The following is a 15490-nucleotide window of genomic DNA, read 5'->3' on the forward strand; positions in this document are numbered from 1 at the left end:
GTTCCAGGCTTTTGTTGAAGTTCAAGTGAATTGGAAATTCTAGTCCTCTCCCGTTCAGGGATGTCAGGAAAACTTCAAGTATAAATCCCTGCGTGAGGACCATAGCCAATATAAAAAATACTAGTCTCCCTGAGAGCAGCAGTGCAGGAAAGCTGACGTACAGCACTGATGCCCTCAGTGACCAGGGGCAGCGGGCAACCCTGCGTCTAGAACCGAACAGCATCCACAGCTCAGTATTTTTGTGTGTGTGCGGGGGGGAAGTGGTTTTTATACTGGGTCTGGATTTTTAAAGGTTGGCCCTGGAACATGATAAGGCACCTGGAGAGTAAAGTGGACACCGAAGTACACATTTCACAGAACAACTGGGGCGGGGTGCGGGGGCTATCAGACCCATCACAGTAGTATCACCCGAGGATACATGTCTAATCCCAGAGGCACCAGCTGGTGGTGGGGAAAAGGGCAAGAGAAATATTCACAGCAACATTGGCCCCTTGGCAGCACAGGGAACAGAAGCAAAGAACTGTCGTCCGTCCAGTTCCCATGGCTGGCAGGCAGCAGCGGGCGTGGAGGGTGGGTTCACAGTTGTGGAGCAGTGGTTCATGTAGCTGGCCAAGATGAGGGTCACCTCTGCAATCTAAGGAGACAACAGAGAAACGAAGGAATGGAACTAGCTTTGGCTTGAATTCTGGCTCGCTCTCTCACTAGCTGTTGCACTGGGTACATAAGCTTCTTGGGCTTTGGTTTGTCTCTTAATACCCACCCGGGGTGGAAATGTCCAAGCGGGGGATCATTACTGGTGAGGTTCAGACAACCAGTGAAATGGGCGTCTGGAGTCCATGGTACCTCCTGAAAACAGGAGGACCAACATTCCGCTTTGGCTGTCTCCAAGCCGGGGCAGGCGGCCTCCCTGGAGGAAGGGACCTGCGTGTCCTCTCCTTGGGCAGGGACAGTATTAAAAGAAGGAGGAGGTTTGTCAAACTCCAGCTTTAGCATTAAAACAACAGGGTTTCCAGCTGCTCAGAAGGGAGCCAGAAACTATAAATCAGAACTTCGGTTTCAGAGTCTCTGGAATTGTTATTTTTGCCAATCAACATTTCCTGTACCGAGTAGGAACAAGGCCCTTAAACCCAAACAGGTCTTTGGGCCTTCTTCAAAACCCCAGGGAAGGGGAACCTGTGCTGACTGGCCGACTTGTGACAAGTGCTGGGATAGCAGAACCCAAGGCAAGGGGAGAGCGCCTGGAGGAGGAAGCCGCCCTGGGCCTGGGCCTGCTGCACGGACGAGCAGCGAGAGGGCCCCAGCCCAAGCTGCCCAGTGCTGTGGCTGACAGAACAGAAGAAGTAACGTGAGGAGTGCCCCCACCAGCCCCTCTACCTACCAGCCCAGCACCCTCAGGAGTACTGATCAGAGACAAGGCCAAACGTTTTTGTTTGGGGCGGGGCCCTTCTGGGGTATTATCATAACCCCAGTTTCCTTTCTGTGCTCTAAGCCCACCTCATCATATTCGATCAGAGTCAAATGTTGTAGCAGCTTTCAGGCCCACCTTGGGAGCAGCCATCCGGAAGATCAACTTCTCGACGTGGCCTTTCCCAGAGCTCTGGTCTGGAACGGATCTGATCACAAGCATGAAGTCATCTCGGCAGCCACCGAAGGTCATCACCGAAGAGTAGGGATAGGTGACGTGCAGTTGCTGTGAGAAGCAATCCAGTTAGTTCCTGGGTAGCTTTCCCCCTGCCTCCTGAGCTGGGAGTCTCGTCAGACCAGGAGAAAGAAGTCTGAAGTGGCCACACTTTGGAGAGCTCCATCCAAATGTCCATAGCTGTGTCTAGACTAGACAGCAGAGCTTGGGGTGGGGGTAGTGGGGGCAGAGCAACCACGGTCACTCAGCTCAGGACTCTTGAGTGCAGAGAGGAGCCACCCGGGAGCCAGCCCTCACCCTCCCATACCATAGTGTTGTGGTCCAAGATGCTGACTCCATCCTCATTCACAGCAATCCACACTAGAGCGCTCTCCTTGGAAGACAGCTGTGCAGGCTGGGGGAACAGGAAAATCCCATCAGACCGAGTCACAGCTAGGATTCTGAACCACTAGAGCTTTCTGAAGTAGAAGGCACATCCAGGGATCTGCTAGGCAGTGATTTCCAACTTTTTTCTCCTTTTAGAAAACACAGAAGATGGTATTTGTACAGCATACTGGATAAACAGTCTGCTTGTGGCAGGAGGTGTCTGGCTTGGAGCTCTGGCCGCTTACGAACTACGCTGAGTGGGGAAGGGTATCACTTTCTTGCAGTACCCACAGCCCACCCTGCTACAAAACAGAGCAGAGCACACTCTGTTCCTGCTGCAGAGCAGAGTCCAGCCCTGGCTGTTCCGTCACAGGCATGGAGAACAGGCTGTCTTCTCCTGGCTCTCAGAAACTGAAAGCGTTCCACCCAGTTTCTCCCAGCTCCAGTGCATCCTGCTTCAACCAATTTTCTAGGGATTATTTTTTTTTTTAAATCAGGAAAACAATAATGCAACCTTAAAGGCTTTAGGCCCTACCAGGGAGAAAAGTGACTATTTGGTGGGCAAGTCTTAGAATGACTAATTTTCCCTGCCAGGGCTGCATTAGGGCAATCTGGATCTCCTATCTCTTCTATCCAGAAGTCTGGGAACAGAGATGGACATGTCTCTTTCATCAGGAGCTTTCCCCAACCTTCCAGGCCAAGAGGGTCCCCATGTTATATGCCTTTATAACACCCCTATACTTTTCCTTCATGGCACTGTGACAACTTGTAAAAAAATTATATATGTATTTAGAGAGAGAGAGAATTAGTATTTGATTAATGTGGACCTTCCCTACTAGGGAAGCTCCATGAAGGCAAGGACTGTGTCGGATTTGCTTACATCTTGCAACCGCAAACAACCAGCGCAATGCATGAGGTATAATCGGAGCTCAACAGTTCTTCGTTGAATGAATGAGTGAATGTCTACTGTCTGATCTGTACCCTCAGTGAACAGGATCACGATCCAGCATCCAGCATTGATCCAGCATCCACACACTCTGTGATTATGTACAAAGTTCACACGTACCAGATAGCCAGTGAAGAAGAGTTCCAGCTGAAATTACTGTTGGCCACCTGGCCTTCATGCAAGAGAAATGAACTGCTGCCTGAGTAGTCACATCCCCCTTGGCCACTCCACGTTAGTGGAGGTGTGTTTGTTTAGGTCATGATACTAACACGTCCTTTCAAAGTTCTTTTCAAATGAAAGCACTCTTGAGAGGGACGTCACATCAAGTCTGAACCCTGCTGTGAATTAGTTGACCCTATTTTTTTTTTTCAAGGGTAGGATTGGGAAAGAAATCAATAAAGGAAAGTTGAGGGTCACCCAGAAATAATCCTGGTCCAAAAGCAATGAGTCACAACTGCTTTGGACCAGGGAAAGCTTGCAGCAGGCAAGAAATGGGTGGAGAGATTGCGACCCCTAGTGGTCGCTAGTGTGCAGGCGGACGCTACTAGTTGAGACTGAACTGGCTCAAACCTGATGGAATCCCTGAGAAACTTAAGGGAGTTCTGATGGTATGGTGGGCTTCCAGATGGGATGGTAACCACTCCTTCCACTGGAAATGCTCACACTTACCTGAGCAGCAAAGAGCTTAGCACCAAAGAGGGGCCATTTCCGGGCCACCGTCAGGTAGATGCGGACGCACTCAGGAGAGGAGCAGCCTTGCAGTGCCGCCCACTTCGTGGTCAGCTGATCTGCCAGGTGCCTGGTTTGGACAGACAGAGAGACAGGGTGCCAAGTTTCTGTCGCAGCTCTGAGGTTTCCCCAACTCTGCAGCCCTCCCCACAGTGACTCCTGCAAGACCCTGCAGCCTACCTCAGCTGTTCAGGGGGGGCCCCGTGTCTGTAGCGCCTTGGGTAGAACCTGTCCAGGACCTGCTGGAGGTGATGCTGAGCCTTGGCAGAGGGTGTACCCCCAGGTCCTGGAAGGATGGGCCTCTCCAAGTCCCCATACTCTACCTGCAATAGAAGCACGCGGGGGGACAAGTCAGGAAATCGGGTGTGGATAGGGTGTGGGTGGGGGCCTGCTGAGAGAGGTACAATAAACCATCATTTCATTCCTTTATTGGTGAGGAGGGAATGGATGAAAAAAAAAACGTTTATTGTGAACAGACCCTTTATCTCAAGTTTCACAGACACCAGAGAAAAAATCTTAGGGTTCAAGAATATTAAAGATTGTCAAGTTCAACGTTCATTTTGGAGCTGAAGTTAAGTGCCTTATCCAAAGACGTAGCTAATCAGTGGCAGACAACACTACAGAAATTCTGGCTTCTAATCCCAAACTATGGGATAGAGGGCAGAAGATGCTACAGATCCTACAGTATAGCAGTGTTTCAGATGTGGCCATGGGAGTCAGATGCTTGACTCAAATTCCAGCTCTGCCATTTACCAGCTTTGAAACCACAATCAGGTTAAACTCTGTTCTGTTTACTCTCCTACAAAGTAAGGATGAGAACTAAATAGGATAATGCATATAAAACGCTCAGCACAGGGCTCTCTCTGGCATATTCAGTACATGTTTATTAAAGATCAACTGTTATTATTTCCCCTTCTCCAGCATATAAACCCAGACTCTTAGGGGAAACAAGAAGGCATCCCAGATGCCTTTGGCAAGACAGCCTCCTAAAGGTAACAGGAAGAAGAGTCAAAGCCTGAACGCACGTTCCTTTCCCCAGTTCTCACTGCAGCGTTTGACAGCTGGTGAGTACACATTTTACAACATACATTATCTAAGACTCATAGTACAACACTGTAGGTGCAGCAGGAAGGGATTTTTGCTTTCAGAATACAAAAGAGAACTAAGGCATGGATAAGAAAAGTAAGTTGGCCAAGATCTCAGCAGTTAGGTGGCTGGATTCAAACAGGCCCCTGGGCTCCATGCTCTCGGTGTCTGCAGTGAGGTGCCCTACTAGGTAAGGAGTCAGCAAGGCCACCCTCTCTGGCACCTCAGAACCTGCAGAATCTTCTGTTTCCTCCCATGTGATGCATTCTGCCTGTGAGTTCAAGACGGTCCCCTGACCCTCCTGATTCCTGAACAGAACCTTACCTGAGCCATCAGGGCAGCCATCTCCAGAGCCAGCTCCTTGTTGACAGGAAACCTCCCTGCCACTATCTCTCCATTAGTTTGGGAGGCGAGCAGCAGACGCTCTCGCTCTGTCTCGCCTTTGACTTGACTCCGAAAATACAGCCTACAGGAGAGAGAAAGAAGCCAGGACTAAACTGGAATCCCAAACGGACGAGGCTGTCTCTGCAGCTGTATATCTTGATTTCCAAAGAAAGAAACTACTCTTTTTATACCATTTGTGAGTCTGTTTTCCACTGCCTCCAGAAAATTTAACCAAGCATGACACAGAGAAGATACAGGGCCACCAGATCTCACAGCAACAGTAGCGTGTGGTTAAATCTGAATTCACCTTTAGACTTATTGGATTAGGTGAGGGGAAGCTGGTACCTGGTGCATGCATGCAAAGTCGCTTCAGTTGTATCTGACTCTTTGCAACCCTATGGACTGTAGCCTGCCAGGCTCCTCTGTCCATGGGATTCTTCAGGTAAGAATACTGGATTTGGTTGCCTTGCCCTCTTCCAGGGGGTATTCCCAACCCAGGGACTGAACCCGTGGTGTCTTGCATTGGCAGGCAGGTTCTTTACCACAGCGCCACCTGGGAAGCCCCTTTTTCACAGTTCATTAGGGAACTGGATGAGTTAAGATTCCAAGAGACTAATGGAAATTATTTGCCTGGAGACATATCTGAGATGAAATTTTCTTACTCAAAGTGATATAAAGTCAGGGTGGCTCCTGTATTTCCTGGAATTGGTACAGGAGCAATTTATTCTTTAGCCTTAAATATCCAGTGCTCAAAATCTTCCTCTCTTAAGGTAGCACATGTAGCCGCCTGAGGAAGTTGGCTGGCAGTCAGGGGTGTATGTGTATGTGTTTGCATACATGTGTGAGTGTGCAGATACAGTACAGGGACCAAAAGCCTGAGCTGTCCAGGGTCTCACAGAGAACAGCACAGCCTGCCTGGGCCCCCAGCTAATGACCAGTAGGCAGTGTTATATCTGTGAGCCTATCTGTGAAGGACAGGCCTCCAGTGAAAAAGTGAGGAGCTGTACCCCAGCAGCAGCCCTCATGCTTGGTGCCCGCCTTGGCAACCCTCAGGACCTGTTCTTGTAAATCAGCTTCACAACACGTGTGCCGCCCTCAGACTTTCCGGTGTGCAGCTCCTTCAGGGCTTGTTCCCACTTGGAGATGGCATCACAGATCTGCAAGATGCAAAAGAGCAAAGTCAGAAAAGCTCCCGATGAGGGGAAGAAGGGCCAGTCATGCCTGGACCCAGGCAGAACAGAATGATCGTTCTCCATCCGGAGGCTGACCTGAGAGGGCTTCATGCTCCCGGAACCCAGGGTGCCAGCGACTTCCTTACAGACAGAGGTGGATCTCTGCGTGCAGTGTGGGCAGCAAACCGTGGAACACTGTCCCCCACTGCCTTAACATCTGAGGCCACCTCCCAAGGTGGCCCCAGTCAAAAAACATGGCCCCTTACCACCAGCTCCACTTTCCTTCCACCAGACCCTAATACAACACAGGGCTCGAATCCCACTCAAAGTCCATACAGAGGGATCTACCTCTTTATGATGGAACCTGTAAGCACAGAGGGCCTTGGCAGTTGAGGTAAGAGTGAGTGGCCAGCAACACATCTGCTGGGTCCAGCATACAGTTGTCTGTCTGTGCGTGTGTGTATGGAACTGGCAGGGGGCTCTGCCCAGGTCAGGCTGATGCTGACAAGAGCCTCCCTGTCCTTCCAACACTGAGCTGAGAGGCAGCTTTTCCCCTGGAAGCTGAAAAGCCTCTCAAGGAAGGGAGGGATGTGGAAATCTCTCCAGAGACAAGGGCAGAGACAACTCTGCCTGTATGGGCTCATTTTAGGATGGCACAGAAATGGCTGGCCTGGGGGAATGCCTCGGGCTAGTCTCCAACAGGTTGGGAACACAAAATCCTGAAGGCCAAGGTAGCGCAGCAGGGACTCAGTTGGCTTGGGGGTGGGGCCATCACCTTGACGCTCCCCTGCAGGCAGTGTTCCAGGTCCCTGCCAGCAGGGTCATCCGTGAATAGGGCAAAGCCCGAATGGGAGGACTTCCTCATGCCCGTCTCCTGGTTTAGCCGCTGGAGGAACTCGTCCACGGTGGAGGAGCCGTCAAAACCCACCACCTGCCGGGAGAGGGGCCAGTGGAGGGGTCAGGGCCCAGGAGGTGGAAAGGCGTGACTGAAAGAAGCAAGTGAAGTGAAAGTCGCTTAGTCGTGTCCGACTCTTCGCAGCCCCATGGACTGTAGTCCGCCAGGCTCCTCTGTTCATGGAACTCTCCAGGCAAGGATGCTGGAGTGGGTTGCCATTTCCTTCTCCAGGGGATTTTCCCAACCCAGGGATCAAACCTAAGTCTCCTACATTGCAGGCTGAGCTACCAGGAGTCTGAAAGGGCAATTGCAAAGGCCAAAGGAAGCTGGTTTCCATGTGGAGTGGTGAGTGCCTAAGGGAGGAGCCTGCCCACAGTGAACTGCAGTCCCACATGCTATAAACGCTTTTGGGGGGCCCTTTCCCAGGCCACCCTCTTGGTCAGTGTCTCAGCTTCCCTGTTCGTGCAGTGGGTTCAAAAGATCCACCTCCCAGGCCTCGAACACTGAAGCACTTCTGAGATTCCAGCCCCTTCCTCCCTCCACACTGGCGCAAATGGCCCCACTCGCCCTCTAAACCCCAGGCCTGTGCTTCGGCTGGTCTTCCTATTATGATCTGCTGGGCCTACGGAGGCTTAGCACCCTCTGGCCCAAAGGTGTTCTCCTCTGGGTCAGTGACATGAGAAGACTCAGCTCAGGGATCTCGGCAGCCTGGTCACCTGGTAGGTCCCATTGGCGAAGTGCACGGGGATGCTGAAGGGCAGGGAGTGGTGGAAGGGGTTCCGCAACAGGATGGACACCACCTCCATGCGCGACGGCCTGGCCTCCCGCTCCCCAGTCTGCAGCGTCCGCTCCACCGCCCGCTGGCAGTACGTGGCGTACTGACCAGTTTCGTTTCTAAAAAGACAGGTGAAGGGAAAAAGGAACACTGGGGAATCCACTCACCCCCGGCTCCCTACCGACACATAACCTGTAGGACTGAACCCGCAGCTGGGAGGCTGTGATAGGAGCCCTGAAGACAGGTCTGGGGTGTTACTTTGTCTTTCGGGGTCTATTTGCTGCAGGCTGCTGGCATGGCTATTTTCTGCAGGAGCCCAAAAACATGGCAACAGAGAATGAAAATATGGGGGTGTGGGGGCACTGTAGCTTCACATGAAAGCCCCCACAAAATACCCATGCCTACGTGGACTGGCATGTAGAGGAGCCCAGAGTGCCCGGATCGCCATGTGCCTATCAGTGTACATGCTGATGGGCAAAGTCTCCACGGCCACCACACAAATCCCAGGGAGCAGGGGCGATCTGATCCATCCTGGTCTCCTTCAGCGTCCCTCTCGATCACGCCTGCCAGTAACGCCAGAGGGGCACTATCTCACCTGGGATCCGCATGGCGCTGGAGCTGCTGCTTGACATACCAGAGGAAGTGGTGCTGAGGCAGGAAGAGGGGGGCGCACAGAGCCAGGAGCTGCCAGCACTGAGCGGGGAAGGAAGTGCGGGGTGAGTGCTGGGTCTGCACGCCACCACCCTCACGGTCCTGAGCTGCAGAGCCTTCAGCAGCCCCTCCAAACCACAGCCCCCAACCTTCTGTGGGCACCGGGAGGGCCAGCTTGGCCAGGCTCCATCCAAAACTGTAGTCAGGCAGTCTGTGTGTGGACATCCAGGAGGGGCACAGAGAAGACAGCGGGACAGCTTTGTGCCCCGAGGCTGCCTGCTGGCCGCCAGGCTCGGAGGATATGTGCCCAGTCACCTCCTTCCACCTTTCCCACCTCCTGGGCAGCCCTGGCCCACAGCTGTTCTGCCCCAGGGACGCCCACCTGCATGAGGGAGTACTTCTGCGGCGGGCGGCAGCTGATCTGCTTCATGAGTTGGCAGTAGATCTCGCTCTGCAGCTCGGGGTGAACCAGGCAGACCTGCAGCGCCGTCTGCGCCAGGGACACGTGGTAGTCCACCGAGGCAGCTTCCACGGGCACGTTGATGAAGAGCTGGCAGGACTGCAGGGAGACGACGGCAGGCTCGGGCGGTTCCTTGACGACTGTCCTCTGTGGCTGGGACAGACTGGCCTGTCCCCCCCCGACCCCGAGAGCTCAAGGGAGTTCCCCGTTCACTGCAGACAGCGCTTTCTCAGAGGGAGCATCATTACTGCTTGAGAATATCTATGCTTTCTGAAATGGTTACTTTGGGAGAGGATCTTTCCTTCTTTAAATATTCCCGTTACATAAACAAGACATATTCATTTTTTAAAAAGATAGAATATTCAGAGGGGAACAAAGAACATCCAAAATAGGCCAGAACCTCTCAGGTCCAGAAGCAACAGAAACCTGCCCCTTCCCACTGTGCACTCCAGAAGGACGGCAGCTCTTCATTTCAAGGGCCCAGGGGTGACATCCCAGAGCTTCCGGTATCTTCCCCATAAAGGACACGGTGGGAACCCTGAGGGACTGTCTCCCGTCCTCTTCAGATCCCTCTGTAAGCTACCCCCTAAACTGCCTGGGTCTCCATCACCACGGTGCACAGAACTGCTCTGGCCAGAGCCGAGATGCAGGGCAAGGGTGCCAACTGCCAGCCTGTGGGCCTGGGCTCAGCTCCCACTTTACCTTGAAGAGCTTGACAGCTTCCGTCTGCAGGGCCTCGGAGGGCAGGGTGGTGAGGGAGGTGTACAGCCCGTCTTTGCTGTAGCACAGCATGGGGTGCCTCCAGAGGGGGGAGTCTGCCCGGAGCACAGCACCAGAGAGCAGCGGCAGTCAGAAGTGCGCAGGGAACGCGCCCCCCACCCCACCCCTTCTCTGATCTGCAGGGAACACAGGGTTTTCAGTCTGGACACACGGGTTGTGCTGCGTTTACACCCACAGAGCGTGGGCTGGGCAGGTGTGCGCTGCATTTATTCAGCACACTCAGAAGCACAGCTTACAGGAAGCCTGCTTTGCTCATGGGGCTGCAGTAGGAGTGAGTGTGCAAGGCGTGGGCATCTGTAAGCGTGTGTGTGTGTGCGCGTGTGTGCAAGGGAGGCCCCCTCATTGCAGCGTCAGGTCTGGATGAAGGAATGTGTATCAGCCTGGAACAAACAAGCCTTGAGGCAGCAGTGGAGCAGTGTGTGTGTGCTGGGAGCCCTTAGGTCCTTAGGGTCCTGAGAACCAGTAGCAAAATACAGACTTCTAAATGCCCCAGGCTCAAGTCAGCCTGATCCTAACTTCATTTATTAACCACCTCTAACTACAGATTAACCAGCCACCTTCTTTCCTCAACCCTCTGTCTGGCCAAAAAAGTTGGAGGGAACAAAGTAAAACATTGACCAAGTGTCTGCTCCCCAGACAACTCCCCCAGATACTGAGTGGTCTCCCCAGTATCCTCACCAGAAACAAGGCCCTGGAGCATGGGACACGAATGCCCTTCTGTGGCTCAGATGCTTTCCAAACAGCTTCAGGGCACGGTCGTGCTTTCTTGGGGTTCCCAACCACCAATTACTCAGCCACCGCCCTCCAACCCAGCAGTGACGGCCACCCTTGCCTTACCCGGGTCTCCTTCACCATCCATCAGCTTTCCAATGAGCTGCTCATAGGCAGTGCCCACCTTGGCACTGCTGCCACCTGCAGCCACCGTGAGGTGGTAAAGCCACGTATCCTGGAAGCGGACGGAAAGCCAGCTGATGGGGCTGGGCTGGAAGAGAACGGAGGCAGGACCTCCAAGGGCGCTTCCCTGAAGGGGCCAAGTCCAGGGCGATGCTCAGCCTGCTTGGTTGGCACAAGCTGAGGCCACTGGTCTCTAAGAGGAAAGTCTTGGGATCGAATGAATATGAACCTAAGTTCCTAAGCTTGTGGTCCCCTCCATCTCATGGCCCCAGTGAAGAGATGTTGGTCGCTGGGAATGAACCCAGTACAAGGAATATTCCCAATCAGGAAATATGAGTTGCCAACATGTCTAGGAGGAAAATAAGTTTGAATTTTGGGAATCTCAGGGAAGAAGGAAGGAAGATGAGAATCAAAGGTTTGAGCTTTGCCACGGAGGCCCAGCCCCTCCCTCACCTTTTCATGCTTGGTGCCAATGAGGAGGTAGGTGGGGCTGTGCTCCGGGGGGTGGATCACCAGCGTGTAGTGGGAGGACAGCAACCGCCGGGTTCCTCCAGCCTCATAGTCCTCGTCTGAGTCGCAGGATCGATCTACTTCCTCTATGCGCGCGTCCCGCACAGGCAGACGGCCCAGGGGTCGCTGCAGACAGGAGCCTTGCATGAATGGGAGGGCTGGCAGGGATGGAGGAGTCTCCTCTCTCTGAACCTCAGGGCTTATAGGGCTGGGGATCAAGGAGGTGGATGGATGACAGGATGGGGAAGGGGAGACAGGCCTGGAGGAGCACAGACATGCCACACAAAAACAACCTGTGGGCCTTGCACACTGGTCACACACTCAAAAGAGGGCCACTAGCTTTGTACTGGTTATAGGGTTTGGGGTGGAGCCTTCCATCAGGACACGGAGCCACAGGAATGCGGATTGGGGGAAGCTATTGGGAGGCCAGGAAGTACCTTGTCCTCATGGCTTCGATAGTAGTAGAAGGTTCTCCCAACAAGAGCACACCAGACCAGCTTGGAGTGGCCATGCTTGACCTGCAGGTCAGAAGTGAGCCAGCATTATCAGAATCAGATGACCCCAGAAGTAAATCTGGGACTGGCAAAGAGAAGCCACGAGGAGACAGATCTCAAAACCCCTGGTTCAACTCAGACCCTTAGGTCAATTCCAGGTCAAACTCAGATGCCACCCAGATTCTCGACTGATGGAACCAGCCCTTTCACAGCAAGGGTCCATGGCCACGACACCCCCATTCACCCTCATATGAACTGCCATTAAAAGGTCGACCTGGCCAACCAGATGTCCTGTCCCAGGAATGTGACCACAAGAAGAACTTGCTAGTCAGCAAGGACTAGAGTTGGGAGGGCAGGGCCACTGTGGGCTGAAGTCCTTGGGCAAATGTAATCATGAAGTGTAAAAACACTGCACCCGAGCAGAGGAGAGGGCTGTGAACCCAGACTGAACAGGAAGGCAGAGGGAGAGCCCCGAGCACGGAGCTTCTTACGTATCACTCCTGACAGTGTCCTGGCCTAGTTACTGCACTTCCCTGTTAACCTCCCTCCCTGGGGGTCAACAAGTGCTTCTCAGCTCCCTGCAACCAGAAAGGCCCTAATTAAAATGTCTTTAGGGATTTCCCTGGTGGCCCAGTGGTTAAGACTCTGAGCTTCCGCTACAGAGGGCACTGGGGTCGATCCCTGGTCAGGGAACTAGGATCTTGCATGCCAAGTGGCACAGCTTAAAAAAAAAAAAAAATCAAAAAACATCTTTAGGGCAGCCTGAGATATTATGAATCTTTGGCCACGCCTGCCTCACTGAGGTCACAGCTTCCCTCTATTCATACTGAGCTGTGGTGGGTACAAAGCAGCAGTGGGGGCAACTTCAAATGACCTCAAAATGGGTCCAAGACATTCGTTTCCCCCCTCTGACTTGAGAACAGCTGTTGCTCTAACAACCTTGATCCCTGTTTTTCCAGAGAGTCATTCACCATCACTTTATGTGGCTCAGACCACAGGTAACCAATGTGAGGAACCCTCTGCAGAAAGCTGTGTCAGGAGGGGACCCGCCACCCCTGGGACTTACTCCTGGCTCCCCTGACTCTCAGGAGGCCCACATGCCTCCCCCATCCCCCAACCCATACCTTAGTCAGCCAGCCCTTCACGGTGGGCTTGGTGCCCCCCTGAGGCAGGGCTGGAGGCCCAATGGCCTGGACCTTCAGCAGGCTCTGCAGGACACGGATCCACTCCTCCAGCAGGCTAGGCGAGTCAGCCGTCAGGTAGTAGGTCTTCTTCTCAGAGATGAGCTGGGGGGTGAGGGGGTGGGGAGAGGAGGATGGAAAAACAGGGGCCCGGCTGAGGTGGCACAGAACTCTGGCCCACCGGCCCTTCCTTCTTCTCCTTTTTTTTTTCCATCTCTCTCCTACTTCACTCCATCTCACATCCTGCCTCCTCTTCTTCCTCAAACCCACGAATGAGGAGCGATGCAAATGTCAGTGTCATGTCTTCCACACACGCTCATCTTGCCCCATCTTTGTTTTCATCGGAGCCATATCCAAACCCAGCACCTCTTCTATCTAAAACACCAACTGCCAGGACCATGTTCACCTGGAATGTCTGTGCACCTTCCCCTCGAACAATCTGGCAACGGGAGTTTAGTTCCACTTGGCCTTGTGGTTTCCGGATGACATCACTCTGTAAAGAAAGGAAGGAGAGGAAAGAGGTTGGAGCCTTCCCAGAGCACACCGTTTCCCCTCCGATCTTATTCCAGGTCACAAAGGGGAAAGTGACTCCCAAGCGTTCCTGGGCTGCGGTATGATGGGTAACTTGTTCTGGATCTTGGTTCTAAGTAAATGGAGCAATGATTAGAGACATGGGTCCTGTTGATCCAGGCCTCAAAAGCATAGCTTGAACCTTTTTAAAAATTGGGTAAGAAGCCACTAAGTTATTCCTGAGCTATAAAGCCCTTAAATTCTTTCTACTATATACTTTATAGCAAGTGTCATCAACAGGTGGCCTGTATGTCACCATTACCCTTTCCAGACATTATTAATCAATCAGAGCATGCCTACTCATTGAGTGGTACAGGCCCAGAATCCTTAACATGGTGCTCAGGGCATGCACTACCAATCAACTGGAGTTGCACAAGAGACAGGCCTTTTCACCTTCTTTAAAACATTAACATTGAAAAACATTTTTAAATAAAAAAAAACATTAACATTGGTCCTCCAGGGAGATCCTGCCAAACTAGGTCCCAGGATCCTGCTGCTGCTGCTAAATCGCTTCAGTCATGTCCAACTCTGTGCGACCCCATAGACGGCAGCCCGTGAGGCTTCCCCATCCCTGGGATTCTCTAGGCAAGAACACTGGAGTGGATTGCCATCTCCTTCTCCAATGTATGAAAGCGAAAAGTGAAAGTGAAGTCGCTCAGTTGTGTCCGACTCTTAGTGACCCCATGGGCCGCAGCCTATCAGGCTCCTCCATCCATGGGATTTTCTAGGCAAGAGTACTGGAGTGGGGTGCCATTGCCTTCTCCTAGGTCCCAGATCCTAAGGCTCCCTAATTCCAAACAGCGTTGGAAGGAGATGGAGGAGGAAACAAGCCTCCCTGTTAGAACAGTCCAGATCACATGAGGGCAGCCTAGGAATAGTTCATTTACAGGACCAGGCATAAGAAGAACTCAGCTTCCGAAGGAAAAAGAAATCACCAAGCCAAGTGGTCTAGAAGTGCCCTTGACTGCTCAGGGCTTGATTTCACTCCTGGTCCCATGTGGGGCTCAGAGCCTCAGGAACCTGCCCAGGCTGCCTCTTCCACCTGCCAGACCTTCGCCCTCTGCCCGGCTTCCAGTCCCTCATGCAGTTCTGGGGCTGGGGTGGGTACTTTTGCCTACTGTCCAGGGAAGGAAGGTCTCACCGGAGACTTGTAGTACATGATCTGTCCCTGTCTCAGCACAAACCAGCGCCTCTTCCACGTCTTCACCCGGCTCCCCATTTTCAGCAAGTAGCCCGACTTCTCCAGTGACTCCTGCAGGAGTGGAAGGGTGCAGGGCAAGAAGGGGAAAAATCACTGGGTTCCTGGACATCACACAGGCCAAAAGGGCCCAGCAGAATCGCTGCTTTGTCATCAATTAAAACAAACTATCGAGTATCTACTGTGTGTGTCGGACATGACTTAGCGACTACAACAACAACAACGTGTGTTTTCAGGGAACTGCCCAGCTAAGGGTGCAGAGAGAGGTCATAAAGCATGGGTGGTCCTGCTGGCAGGGGGAGACAACACATGACCGTGAGGAGGTGGTGGATCAGGGGCTGTACAAGCGAGAGGCTGGCCAGGGGAGGCTTCCAGCAGGAGCCATACCTGAACCAGCCTTGAAAGGAAATCAGCCTTTCCTTCGAGATGAACCCAGAGGAGGAAGAAGGCCATTCCAGGCAGCAAGGAAGAGTGAGAGAAGAGTTTGGGGAACATGAGCTGAGTGGGGGAGGAGAGTCTGTGGAGGGGGAGGGAAAGACAAGACAGGGCAGCACAGGGGTGTGGAGCAAGGGCTGGGGAATGAGCCACCTGGATTCACTGCCGGCTCTGGAGCACAACAGCACACCTGAGCCTCAGGCTTCTCATCCGCGAGGTGGGGTAATAAGCCTGAGATGACTGTGAGGACAAATGAGACACGGCATGCAAAGCCCTGAGCATGGTGCCCGGCACAGTAAGAACTCAATAAATACACTGTTAGCGC

At 53.0% G+C, this 15490-nt stretch overlaps 1 protein-coding gene across 1 annotated transcript in view; it reads right to left on the reverse strand.

The window, feature by feature from the left end:
* Window positions 1-129: 129 nt before the first annotated feature.
* The window catches only part of PLEKHH1 (pleckstrin homology, MyTH4 and FERM domain containing H1), a 56015-nt gene continuing 40654 nt past the window's right edge, over window positions 130-15490 (reverse strand). The window contains exons 12-29 of the mRNA XM_070377669.1: window positions 14674-14784; window positions 13369-13455; window positions 12906-13067; window positions 11725-11805; window positions 11231-11413; window positions 10721-10829; window positions 9806-9918; window positions 9026-9202; window positions 8588-8685; window positions 7934-8111; window positions 7098-7253; window positions 6207-6307; window positions 5091-5232; window positions 3861-4003; window positions 3621-3750; window positions 1947-2033; window positions 1544-1690; window positions 130-634 (exon numbers count right to left, since the gene is read on the reverse strand). Coding sequence (XP_070233770.1) covers window positions 473-634; window positions 1544-1690; window positions 1947-2033; window positions 3621-3750; window positions 3861-4003; window positions 5091-5232; window positions 6207-6307; window positions 7098-7253; window positions 7934-8111; window positions 8588-8685; window positions 9026-9202; window positions 9806-9918; window positions 10721-10829; window positions 11231-11413; window positions 11725-11805; window positions 12906-13067; window positions 13369-13455; window positions 14674-14784 — 2367 coding nt within the window. The 3' untranslated portion in view covers window positions 130-472. The remainder of the gene's footprint in view (window positions 635-1543; window positions 1691-1946; window positions 2034-3620; window positions 3751-3860; window positions 4004-5090; window positions 5233-6206; window positions 6308-7097; window positions 7254-7933; window positions 8112-8587; window positions 8686-9025; window positions 9203-9805; window positions 9919-10720; window positions 10830-11230; window positions 11414-11724; window positions 11806-12905; window positions 13068-13368; window positions 13456-14673; window positions 14785-15490) is intronic.

The sequence above is a fragment of the Bos mutus genome, chromosome 10 (genome assembly GCF_027580195.1).
Source record: "Bos mutus isolate GX-2022 chromosome 10, NWIPB_WYAK_1.1, whole genome shotgun sequence".
Classification (NCBI taxonomy): Eukaryota; Metazoa; Chordata; class Mammalia; order Artiodactyla; family Bovidae; genus Bos; species Bos mutus.